This window comes from Styela clava, chromosome 14, assembly GCF_964204865.1.
Source record: "Styela clava chromosome 14, kaStyClav1.hap1.2, whole genome shotgun sequence".
Lineage (NCBI taxonomy): Eukaryota > Metazoa > Chordata > Ascidiacea > Stolidobranchia > Styelidae > Styela > Styela clava.
In genome coordinates, this window is record NC_135263.1 from 10449453 (window position 1) to 10462852 (window position 13400).

Sequence of the window (13400 nt, forward strand, 5' to 3'; positions counted from 1 at the left end):
TAAGATGCCATCGCGTCATAATTTTCATTCTTGCAATTACCTGTCCTCTATTGCGCGTCTTCCTCTAAGTCTTTTTTCAACTAATGGAATCCCGTCTTTCATATCTATCTCAGTTACCAACGAATCTTGGTCAAATGGAGGTGCCGAAGATGGACTTGATTCATTGTGCAAAGCCATAACTATGATTCTGTAAAGCAGAGCATAGAATTATTTACTTTGACATTCTAAACCTTCCATAGTCAATACATTAAGATCACAATGATGTGTCTCTGCTAAAACAAGTAAGATGTAATCACTCACGAATAGTATTCCGATTCTTTGACGACTCTCCACCGTAATCGTAACGTTCTATCATGAATATCGTCTGGCGTAAACATAACTTTTTCCGGCTGCGGAAGCTCTGAACAGAAATTTATTCATTGTAAGGAATGTATTTGTCATTCGCCTCAGACATTCCAATGAGATAATTACGATTAGGTATTATTAGACTAAAACGTACTCACTTGTGAATTGTTTTATTCGGAATATGTCGCTCTCGGTGTTAACATTGGTAGCTTTCATCCATATATTGTATGCTTGATTTGAACTCAACATTTCAAAGGAAAATTCAGTCGTTCGCGTGGACTTTCGAAAACTTTCAGGCAAAAGTGGATGCTTCGATATTCCAAATCTATAAATTAGGATTTGTTATTGAAATGCATAATTAAACACAAATAAATATTATGGTTTTACTTTTTACAGAGCAGCAGTCACATTAATTGAATAATCAATCAATGATATGCCAGCTAGAGCTAAGATCTGAAGCCCGACCCGACATTTCGGGTCGGGCCTGAAATATTAATCATTACGTTCGGGCCGGGTCGGGTCGGGCCTGAATTGCCAATCATTACTTTGGGGTCGGGTCGGGCTTCTCTATCACTGACTTTTTTTGAAATAAATATATGTTTATAAAAAAATCTATGTGTGGATGCTAAACAAAGGAATACTTGTTATGAAATAAATATTTTGAATAGGACAGAGAGGAAGCTGTAATGGACCCTTCCCCGACCTTTGAATCCCGAAAATATTATTCCTATACTTTACCATACCCGGGTCGGGTTGGGCCTGCACATCCAGTTAAATATGCGGGCTCAGGTCGGGCCTTCAAATCCAGTTAATTGGTCGGGCTCAGGTCGAGTCGTGCTGAAATTTTTAGCCCGATCTTACCTCTAATGCCAGCTGTATGCAAACCACACGGGTGAACTATGTCGGCGCTAACAGTTTTGAACATGACGATTTGCTACTGATCATTCAGGTGTTCGGTTGTGCTATAACGTTGTTTTGTCCTATAGCTAATTTAGATAGGATAATTTGGTTTGTTGTCGAATTTGCAATCCTGGCATAGAGTCGTTTGCACGACTGACTATAAATTGAATCTAGTGCAAAATCGTTCTGATCCCCAGTTTATACTATACAAAATGAAAAAGACACAAATGGAATTTTAGAAATTAAACGAAATGACAAACTTGTAATCTTTGCATCCTTCAACTGGCGACCAAGATAGTTTAATGATTGTGTCTGTAAGATTAGCAATGGTGACGTTCTCTGGGACAGCAAGTTCTAAATAAAATCCGTGAAAACATTATAGCAAAGTCAATATCGTGAACTATCAAATATTAGAAGATACACATAGAATGGTTAACTGCACAAATATGCGGTCCGCAAGTCCCGTATTTTTTATTTCAATACTTAAACATTTTAAAGTTGGAACCGATAAAGCTGAATATACAGCACTCTAGTCTAATGTCGTTGCTAAAAAATGGGAAAAAGGCTATTTAATATCTAGGGCGGAAAAATAACTTATCAATGATTTACTACATGAACTACTGACGCTAAGTGAGCGACGGAAAAAGTATATATTTATGTACATCTAATACATTGATTAATCCACATCGAAATTCTATTATAATCATACTTGTAAATTTCTTTACTGAAGCTGGTAAACTCTCAGTATAAACGTTGGTTGCTCTGATGTGGATTTCATAAAACGTGTTTGGAGTAAGATTTCGAAGAAATATTTCAGGTTGATCAACTTCAAGCTGGACCCAGACTTTATCTTCCTCTATTGAATGAATGGATCTCGTTACAATGGATGGTATAGTAATATGGAACAGTTTGTATACTGTGCCAAGTCTGATTTGCTTTACTTATTTATGTAGCACAATATACGGCTGTGGGTCACGGTAACTCACTAATGTCATTTTCTCAATCGCATGAATTACCGTAAGCTTCTAAAAAATAAACAGGATCAAAATATTTCGTGGACCGAATTAATAGAACTGCATGAATAATTTTATAAACCTATGAAAACTAAATAAGCATATCATCACTGATCGAAGTTCAATTCAGAAACTTGATGTTGATCGCGGTGACGATCCAAATTTTCTTACTTTATTTTGCCTTTCTCTTATATTTTTCGAATAACTCCTATTGATAAATAATAATTCTAGCTAATTCACTGATTGCCTGCGTACCTTGCATACTACCCGTGCTGGCAGCATATGTTACATTGTAAATTTGTGTGTCATCAACAGCTGCCCATTGTATCATCATTTGATTGGTTTTTCTTTCTTCTGGTACAACATTCAAGGTTGAAGGAGCCGGAAGACGAGTGAATGTGTTCACAAGAACAGGAAAACTTTCAGTGTGCTCGTTTTTTGCTGTAGGTAGATGATGTACAGGATTAAATATTATTATTCATTCAATTCTTATATTTTTGTTCCCGAAAAAAAAGGATTTGATGTTTTAAGTCCTATTAAATTATACTCTTACCTCTGTTGGTACACATGACCCGTCTTTATGATATTTTTGTTGATGTGCTTTGATATATCAAACACATCCAGAAAAAGTAACAGTATATGGGTTACACCATCGCTATAGATTTACACGCTCTCATAAACAGGTTACTTCAATTAAATGCAAAACAAAAATAAAATCGTAACACAAAATACTTTCAAACTAACCCGTCAGCGCAAAAGTGTAATTCGTTGACGGAAGCAGATTACGAACGAATGAATCTGTTTGTTTTGCTTTTAATTTTGTTGTTTCTACATGAACTGTTATTCTTCTTGCTAAAATAATAAATAGAAGTATTGAAATATCGTTGCATTCAAAAACTGCCTATCCTTGATAATATTGAACATGGGGTGGGCAAACTTCGGCCTAGTAATACATAAAGTTTGCAAATCACATAAATGTTTCCAAATTGCTATAAAATGGGGAATTATCCCTCAGAGCAACCTTAAGGTAGCAAAATTTTGATTGTATCAGAAATCGTATTTGGTAAGTAATCATTACTCGACCTCTTGGCTTGAATTTATTTTCCGGTCTTACTGCATCTGTCTTTGTTGTTTTTAAAGTATAATATGTCGCTTCTTCTACTTTATTCCAACGAACTTCGACTGATGATGACATGACCATGGATTTATCGTATATAAAATTTTCTGGATCAGGTAATTCTAAACGAAAATAATAAAATTAGTAAGTTTCAAATGGGATTTGTATATAGAAAACACATTTCATCAAATAGTCTTTCACTTAATTCGCATTCAGTAATAATTTTTTTTAAAGCTAGCCACACAAAATAACTCGAGATTTTTGTTTACCTCTTGAATAAAGAATACAATACTCAATCACCCGATCGAAATTTAGAGAAATGTCGAAGCTAGAAAAACATTAAAAAACGTACACAAGGAACCCTCATGCGGTGCATAATTTTGCAATCATATTTGTGCTGTATATTTGACGATAAATAAACTTATTTATATTTATGTAAAGTGTGAATATTACTTGTGCTGCACGAAATGCATTTATTGCGAAGTGCTTATGATACATAACAATAAAAAAATAATAATAATAAAGGCAAGAGCGTTCAAACGTATTCGATTGTATTGCCCCGAGATCCTTAGCCACTGTCGACGGGAAGGGGTATGTAAAAGTAAAGGTTTTTAATTGGTAAATTGTCTCAATCGAGTTAAGTGATGCTCATATTTTCGTTTTACTCACTTGTGTAACGTCTATATAATTTGGCTTCACTTTGTTTCACAGTGTCCCCAGCTACAAGTACGAATTCGTATTTCGTGTTGGGATAAAGGTTGCTTAAAACTGCTTCAGTCCCATTGATTTGTCCCTGTCCTTCAACGTTGCTCGGGACAGACATTTTTGCTAAAATATAAGACAGCTATAATTTAACTTTTACTAGTAGCTATCATGTTGCAATCATTTTATTTCAGATACGATTGCTTCAAATTGAATATGTCTCCTGATTTGAGTATTATCATCTTTTGGGGTATATTTACCAAGCAACACGCTTGAATTTTGAAGTAAGTCTGGAAAAATGTGTTATGATTGTAAATCAATTAAAAACATGATTTAATAGATGTCGATTATTTAATCTACTATACGTTTTTCAGTTGATTGTGTTACCAGCCTTTGGACCCACTTCAGGGCTTCAAATAATTCGAAGTTAAAGGCTTTTATTTTTCACTTGTGGTCTGATTCAGTCTATAAGGTTTGTGCTGGCTTCTCACTTGAGCTCTAACCTTCTCTTATAGCTTGCTGAACATCCGCAAATATAGATTCGCAAGTGAGTTTTGTCTTCGCCCTTTTTTTAAATAACGTCTGATAATTCCAATATTTCATTTTTGACATATATTCTTGTGGTTGAGTGGTAGGTCCCATTGTAGATCGTGGAGCCTCTAAATATTGAACAAAAAAACAATTAAAGCAATGTCATCGTTATACTTCAATTACGTAATATTTAGAAATCGTATATTAAAAACAAAAGGACTTTATTTCATTCAAGAATTGAATGTAAATTTATAGGTGATGAGATTACTCGGCTTAGCAGCTCTGAACGTGTGTGGTTCATCGCTACGCCTGTTTTGTATGTTTCAATTTAACCTGAAATAGCTTATAATATTTGTGACCTTTGAACTTGGCTTATGGACTTTTTATAATCCATGATTCGATTTATTTCCTGATTCATCGGAAACGATTGCAATAACGACTGTGGAATGAATAAAACTCCCATTGTTGCGTAGCGGTGATTCTTATGTTAGGTTTGATATATGTCTTCTGTTGTGAGCATGTGACCTCCATTTTACCACAAATGTAATAATGTCTTTGACTAATTGATAAATTCATATTTTGATGTGACTTTGCAGCTTCATGAGATTTTACGTTATTACATAGGATTTGAACAACTTTGTCCAAAAAAAAAGACTGATACCGATATATGTTGTCACTGAAAGTTGTCATGGTTTTTAAGATAACAATCTGGAAAGTATACATTACAGAATATTGACGTTATTTCTTACTGGGGTCAATCTTGCTTCCTCTTTTGCTGCAATCATAAGCGAATAAGAAGTAAATGTTCGTCATAGGAATCGGATTCCATGTTAATCGGATTTGGTTGTGCTTGACGTCTTCGTACGACGCAGTGAGATAATCCGGTCGCGGTAGTTCTGTGAGACAATAGAGATGAATTGTAAGCTCATTTAAACATGTGATTATTTTTATCGTCATAATTATATTTATATTCTGTACACATACAAAATATATGCTTGACATATGAAAACAAATTCGAGGTCTTATTCATACCCTAATTTGATTAATCGCAGGTTAAGCATTTGCGTCCAAATCAATCAACTTTTTGTACAGCGATGTACTAGATCAATAACAAAAAAATTGACATGTATTCGATATTATTGACACAATTATCCATTCTATTTTGTGGAGAAATAATATCTGATAACTGTTAATCATAAACACTTCGTAACCAAATAAAAATTCATACTATTTTCAAAAGATTGAAAAATTGAGATGGTAAAAAAAATTTTCTGAACTTCGTATACCTACATTTATGCATTTTCACTATGGTTATATAATAAATGGAAATGTATCGTATAGGCATAAGAGGTTGTGGTGCAAAGTGGCTGAACTCACGATATTTAACCTGAAACTTAGTATGCTAATTGTTAAGCCATTACATCAAATGTAAAAATCCTAATTAGTAACTCACGCGTGGCTTGCTGAATTGAATTTGGTTCACTGGCCGTAGGAAATTCTCTTGTATTCATTGCAACTACTGTAATAGTGTACATAATGCCGGGTTTTAAGTTTGTAATCCGGGTAAATTCTGGTTTGACATCACCAATTCCTTTCGCTCCTGGTGTATTGGGTTGGATGCTTACAGCGTACCAGTTTGCAGGCCCAACTTTGTCCCATCTAATAACTAGCGATGTATCTTCAATATAGTCAGGGTCGACGTTCAGTAGTTGGACTGCCGTCAATTCTGAATATAGAAAGTGTTAGCATTGATCTCATAGGAAAACCATATATCTACAAATATGAATAATTTTTGCAAATATATAGGTAATTCTCCGATGCCTTTCCGGGATTTCAAACGGTTTCCCCTGTAAAAAGTAATAGATTTGAGGCAAATGAAGCTGTTTTGGATCGGATCGGGCCAGTTTATTTAAAAAGTTGCAACTGCAGTTCAAAAAAAAGTTGCAACTGCAATTCAAATAACTTTCATGTCTCGGTTTATAAATCAGAAAGTCAAATTACTTGAAACTCGCTATACTAAAAAACGAATTAAAAAGATCAATAATTTTCAAACTCTATTTACTTGTATAAACGTCAGTGGATCCAGGTAAACTGAAAGCATACTGATTCTTGGCAAAAATTTCAAGTACATATTCTGTAGCATCCACCAGATCTTTTATGAATACTTTTGTCTCGTTAACTTGCGTCACCTGGAACATGAAAAATTAATATTTGAAAATTGGCCTTGGTTTATACATAGCTAGCATTTGCGGTTATTAGATCTGTGTTATCGATAGTCAAAAATAAAATCTGACCGGACAATAATTCTACGTTAATGAGCTTTACCAATAAATTTATGGGTATCAAATAAATGATATTTTGTACTGTTTTGTTGTCAGATTTTAGCAGTGAACAGTTTATATTATGAAACTAAATAAAGACATACCAACATTAGTGACAAAGTCAGCAATCAATTTTTCTGACTTAAATACTATTTTATGCAATCTTGTCTGTAACGATGTACCTTCCTCTCCCCATCTCCGCTCCGTTGACGTATAACAACCCTATAAATTGTCGCCCCATCCACTGGTTCCCAGGCAGCATGTACACTGCTGTATGTCACGTTCCATTTTGTCACATTTCGTGGAGTTGGAAGTTCTGTGGACAAAATGCACGAAAACGGCATTTTGTAAATTTTTAATAGGAAATAGCTTTTTAGAGAAATTTGATTTACGAAAACAGAGAATAATAAAGGTTTCGTGTCTTGTTATGTGCGACAAAATTAGACTATAACTTAACAGAAACCAGAACTTTCAAAATTGAATTTGGCGGTAAATTTTGACACCAGTTCTGAGCAACCATGCATTTGCAAAGCTGTCGTCCTTGACAAACTTTCAGAAATCTAAGCTAATATACATCAAAACATTTTCCCTAATAATATCATAATGTTTCGTTCAGATTGAAGCAATCCATGGCATGGTCAAATATTGTGATATTATAATATATATTCAAACCCACTTGTATAAATTACTACAGATTTTGTCATCGATAACGCATGTCCATTAGAACCTTGAATATCAACACGATACTGTGTTACAGGTATAAGATTGCGAAAGTAAACATAGTTTTCCGCGGTCTCTTTCTTTTCAACAAACTAAAAAACATGAGTATATATATTTATATATACTAAAAAAACTAAATCAAGTGGGAGGTGACTTCAAAACATTATTATTTTGTATTTAAAATCAATTTACAAAATATGAAAATGTGATTTATATGCTATTTAGTATGGCAAAATAAATTGAGTATTTGACTTTGATATATGAGGATGAAATATCATTTCTACATACTTCTTCCTTTTCATCTTTATCTAACTTGAAGAGTGACAAAGTATATTTCAACACCGATTCATTTTGTTCCCATTCTGCTCGGAAGTATTGGCTGCTGAGATTCGATATTCTGAACTGATTAGGTGATTTGATTTCTAAAAAGAATGATTGATCAGCAGTAATCAGAACCAAATGGGCATATTTACTGATTTGATAACATATCTAATTAAATAATTTACTTCAGCAGATTAGAACAAGTAAACTTTTTCCATGCGTGGCACAGGTGAGAAACCGGAAGAGAAGTTACATGGTTGGGATTAGAATTAAGCCCTAATGGACTTCATTCTATCTCAGATAAATAGGAAAATTCTATCTCAGAATTGCTGCTTACTTGGAACGAATATTAGTGTTTTCGTTTCCCCCAAATTTTTCTTCCTCTTTGGTGTGACAGAAGCTGTGTAGTTTTGACCACTCGCAAGACCACGTAAAGTGACTGACGTTGCATTCATTTCACCTAATCCACCTCGTCCAAGATTTAGTGGTTTGAGATCAACCTATACAATAATAAGAAGAACAGTGTTGAACAAATTGTAAAAAGTTTTGTTGCATATATATTGCGATAAAAATCGAAAAGGCCATTTCATTTAGATCTTTATTTGTGGTAATAGATAGTGTGGATGTTCTATCATTTGTAAAACGACACTCATGTGAACTTACGATATACGATAAAGCATTTTCTGAAGGTTTCCATTGCAACAATACACTCGTCGTTGTCATGTTTTCCTCTGGTGCTCTCAAATTTTTAATCGCTCCAAGTTCTGAATGGTGATACAGACAACTAGATATATTTCTACTTGTTCTAACGCAACGCATAAAGGCTGTTTTTTGTATATTAAAACGAAGAGAAAAGTTAAACACTAACACTAATCTGCACGGTATACTTGTTTAAGACTTGCTTCAGAGTTCATTCTAACATTTTAGTTGGAAACGATTAAAGTTATTATCATTGTAAAATGATATACACGCCGTTAAAATGTTTTAAGAGCATTTAAATCTTTTTGAGTATACTCCAAAGTGTATAGAATAATATTATTTTGATAAAGGTCGCTTATTCTTGGCTCGGTCTTGTGTTTTGAGATTTCAAGGCAAGAGCCTCTGCATATTGGAAAGACTGAGGGCTTCTATCAGAACTCTTAGTGATCGCACAAAATTAATTGGAAATAACAGTTTAAATGCAGAAATCCTAGTTGTTTCACTTCGATGTACAGTGGGAATTTTTTGTGAATATTTTTCGTTTTTTAAACTCCCAGGTAAAACAACTGCAAATTACTAATATTTTAAAAGGTGGCAAACAAATTTAATGAACACAAAACGAATATTAATAATTCGTTGATGTATGACAAAATGGACTACAAAATGCGTATAAGGATCGGCTATCGACGTACCGTGGGACTTTTACAGACGAGTAGAAATTTTGCATATTTTTATAGTCTAACAAAAATGGATGCATATTTAATCTTCATCCTAAATTCACGATTAAAATATTGTCTGACGTTCAATACTTCATGAATAAATAAATTTAATTACTAAATAATGCATATTTGCATTTTGATCAACAAATTCAAGAAAATAACATTATATTAAAAGTTCATACGTCAGACATGTTAATTCGGAATTAATCTTGATACGATGTAATTTGTTTTGGAAGAGCATAAACTCTTACCTTACAAATTAACGCTTTTTCTTGTATTAATAATTCAAACTTATGAACATGGTTATTTATTGCCCAACAAAAAATATTTATAATTTCATTTCGATGAATTTGTAAACAGCATAAACGTTCACAAAACTTATAGACCTTGCAAATACTTGGTATATTGATGTAATCAAAAATATATTATTTTTATAATAGTTGTAAATCGCGATTAAGAAACCATTTTATGTTTATGCATATATAAATACAATTTCCAATGTTGTCTTACGGATTCAAAATTACGGAGTTCTCTAACCTGGCCTATCTCCATATATAAAGTTGGGAAAACGCTAACCATGCATTTGCGCCACCAATATTTCACTTACCAACGTAATCTTCACATTTGACGTCGCCGTCAGCTGCAAAAAATAGAAAAAAAGAAAATAACGTCAGAAGCGGGGTCACATGGATCAAAAAATTTCAATGATAGCCCCATAATTATGTAGACATAATTAGTACTTAATTATGAAGGCATAGACACCCACACAACGCCTTTTTTACTTTTCTCTGCTACAAAAAGTCGAAGGCGCACATGCCAGCAGATCTACTTCAACTTTTCTTCTAGGCCTGTGTTATCCTTATACAACGTTTTGGTCGCTTTTCTCCCGTAACAAGGCTATGTAACAGCAATCACTGCTAGCTAGGTACAGATGCATTAAATATTGGAAGGATCAAAACATATCGGTTCGGCATTGTCTACACATTTAATTACACCCTGGACGAGGGACATCTGTTCACTGAACAACTCGTGCCTAGTGCAGGCGTTTTATCCAATATTGGTTTGCAATTTTTGTAGTTACGTCATATATCACCTGTTTTAAACTTTAATTCAGATTTTGTGCTACAGGCATCTCCGCTCTTTCCATAAGCTGCAACAGTCAACACATATTCCGTACTTGAATCAAGTTTATTTATCGTAGCTTGATTCGTCTTTGGTTTCTCCAGATTTGCCACACATTCAGAATACGGTTGCAGTTCGAGAACATACCTGCATCAAAATGTAATGCTACCGATAGATTGCAGACAATATGATTTGAATATTGTTTGACGCAATCGGCGATTGGATGTAAGTCATTTCATAATATATTACACATTATTTACAATAGCACGTCGCGTGATAGATGCGTTAAAATCACACCTGTTTTCTATATGATAGTCTTGTTGATCTCCACGGAGGGCAGTCAATGTTTTGGCGATATTTTCGGAATGCTTCAGCTATAATTCGTCTGGTATTTTCCGTAAAATAGTGGGTAATATTCGTCTGTACCTAATTATTTACCAGTATACTAATAATAATTGCCGAAGGTGATTCGAGAGATGTTGTTAATAATCACATGCGAACGTTATGCTTCATTCACAAGATGAATAGATACCGGTAGTCCGAGCACTTGTAATTAGAGATGTACCGATACCACTTTTGTCGCCGATACCGATACCGATCCGATACCAGCTAAAAACGCCGATACCGATACCGATACGCCGATACTACAAAAAGGCCGATATTACCGATATTCCGATACCGATACTATGTGAATATTACTTAATTAGGTGTGCTGTGTAAGGCAGACGGGTTAAAACAATGGTCTTTGAGCGTTGTTCATAGTACACATTATTTCAGATCGAAAAAAAAGATATATCACATAATATGAAATTAATGTTTGGTGTTTGCTCTAACTGATTAAGATACATTGTACAGTAACGCTAGTAATCTCGGTGTTCAATTAGAAAACTCATAAGCCGGGATGTCCAATTTGAATTTAATGTTAATATCGCGATCCTCGAATATCGTTATTCGTGTTTAAAAGAATATCGAATATCGCCCACACATTCTAGCGCCTACGTTCAAATTAAAAGCATTTTACAAGTTTTTTATTTCGTGGCTAATCGTAATCGTCGAAGCAATAAGTCAAAGCCAACATGAAAGACTATCAATCAGCACCGACAAAAAGGAGGATTACCCATAACCGTCGAGAATGTTTGTTTACTTTACTATTTTAAAATATTTTACAATTGCTATCATATATTTTGAGACAGTCTAGGGCTAGGCGGCCATGCTAATATATCTATAAAGTAATTGTGTAGTTAAACAAAATTAAAATTATTACCTGCGTAGAGGGATAATTGTGTCGGAATTTAGTTTATCGATGTCGACGGACTAAATGACACTCGTACTTGACGACAACAGTCAGAATTTATACCCGTGCCAAAAGTCTATGTGGCGTTAATAGGGACCCCAATTCCACTGTATGATTTAAAACTGGGTGCCTAGTTGCTTTTTGTTATGTGCTGTGTTGATATATTTCTTCATAATTACTATGTAATATTAAAAATGTCGTCGTATAAATATTTGACAGCGAAAATAGCCAAATTAGTTGAGCGGTTTGGCTGATAAATAGCTAAAAACACGTGAATCCTATTCTATCGCGGGGGTGGGACATGTATGGATCATAGCTCACGATCTCTCCAGACAAAAAATAAATTAAAAAGTACTATTCCAACTTATCTTTTAAAACATTCTGGACCATATCAAAATGGTAAATATATCGGAAATATCGGCCTTAATCTAACCGATACCGATACATGGCCGATACCGAAAAAATGGCCGATATTGCCGATACCGATACCCGATACCGATACATCGGTACATCTCTACTTGTAATCAGTTTGGACTGACAGCAATAAACGAGAGGTCGTGAATCGCTTTGAGACGTCATTTCAACTGTCCCATTTCTCGTGATCAGTGTGGGACCTTGCAACAAACCTCATTGCACTGGATTGGCTTCGCCAATATGATAAATTCAATACTATTTGACGCAAATTTTTGAATGCATACGGTATTAGGTATTGTAAATCCTATATATAATTTGAATGAGGCTCCTTCTAACATTATGGAAGTTCAAAATGATAATGATATTGACAAACCATTGTGCTCCCTTTACTTTTTTCCAGTCAATAACAACTCTGGTATCGCCGACTTCTCGAACTTGTAAGTTGTCCGGAGAATCCAGATCTGAAATTATCGCACGGAGCTATATTTCGTTATAACCAAGTATTAGGTCCACTTCTTATGATGAGGCTTGGATAACATTCATACTTACTGATATGTTTGACTAAAGTTATGGTATTAATATAAATATTCATCATACGAATATCTCAACCTGATGCCTGCAACTCTTTTGAGATGATTAAACTAAATAACAGTGGTAGAGAATATTGAAAATTGTGCATAAGATTTCCTTTTCGTTGACAAAAAGATATTAATATTGTGGTAAAAAACACTTATAGTTTTATTTCATTTTACCTTCCTCGCAGAATTCTTCTCTTTTGACTCTTCCAGGCACCAAGTTCTCGGCATTGTTGCGAAATGTTTTATCATTAAAAGTTTGCTTTGCATTTGTTCTCGATTCTGCACAGCAAAAATCTCTGATGCAAATTGAACAGACCAGAATCCAGACAAATCCCGCCCGGCTGGTCGAGACACCAACCATATCCCGGTACTTTATTGTCGAGTACTCAATAAACAAATAGAATTATTTTAAAACTGTTGATAGAATAGAAGTGAAGCAACATACTTAGGCGTTTTTGACGAACAGTACCTAAGTAATATGAGTTTAAAATTTTGGATTTAATATATTATTTATTAATTCTGTTGCACACTAACACAAATGTATTTCTGTAACGTTTCTTCTGGCCAAAGTCAGACTTTCTCGGTTGGAAGAAACCTTACAAAA

At 34.3% G+C, this 13400-nt stretch overlaps 2 protein-coding genes across 3 annotated transcripts in view; both read right to left on the minus strand.

Annotated features, from left to right (window-relative positions):
* The window catches only part of LOC120341451 (polycystin family receptor for egg jelly-like), a 35646-nt gene extending 32953 nt beyond the window's left edge, over positions 1-2693 (minus strand). For both annotated transcript variants that reach the window (XM_078120165.1, XM_078120164.1), the window contains exons 1-6: positions 2514-2693; positions 1955-2101; positions 1506-1599; positions 504-670; positions 301-400; positions 41-187 (exon numbers count right to left, since the gene is read on the minus strand). In XM_078120165.1, the coding sequence (XP_077976291.1) occupies positions 41-187; positions 301-400; positions 504-670; positions 1506-1599; positions 1955-2101; positions 2514-2592 (734 nt within the window). In that variant the 5' untranslated portion in view covers positions 2593-2693. The remainder of the gene's footprint in view (positions 1-40; positions 188-300; positions 401-503; positions 671-1505; positions 1600-1954; positions 2102-2513) is intronic.
* A 304-nt stretch (positions 2694-2997) lies between these two features.
* On the minus strand, positions 2998-13171 carry LOC144432052 (collagen alpha-1(XII) chain-like). The gene is made up of 16 exons (XM_078120069.1): positions 12971-13171; positions 12592-12679; positions 10482-10657; positions 9996-10028; positions 8634-8734; positions 8308-8470; positions 7938-8071; positions 7606-7741; positions 7112-7245; positions 6671-6797; positions 6062-6334; positions 5358-5504; positions 4581-4736; positions 4045-4203; positions 3342-3497; positions 2998-3110 (listed from the first exon to the last, which is right to left on the minus strand). Exons 1-16 carry the CDS (start codon positions 13155-13157, stop codon positions 2998-3000), a joined length of 2283 nt encoding a protein of 760 aa, XP_077976195.1. The 5' UTR covers positions 13158-13171.
* Positions 13172-13400: the final 229 nt, after the last annotated feature.

Coding starts and splice junctions, on each gene's coding strand:
- LOC144432052 (XM_078120069.1), bottom strand. CDS start 13,157: ATGGTTGGTGTCTCGACCAGCCGGGCGGGATTTGTCTGGATTCTGGTC. Junction 10,658..12,591: donor AAAGTAAAGGGAGCACAATG/GTTTGTCAATAT, acceptor ATTTTGATGCAG/GTATGTTCTCGAACTGCAAC. Junction 3,111..3,341: donor AAATAAATTCAAGCCAAGAG/GTCGAGTAATGA, acceptor TTATTATTTTAG/CAAGAAGAATAACAGTTCAT.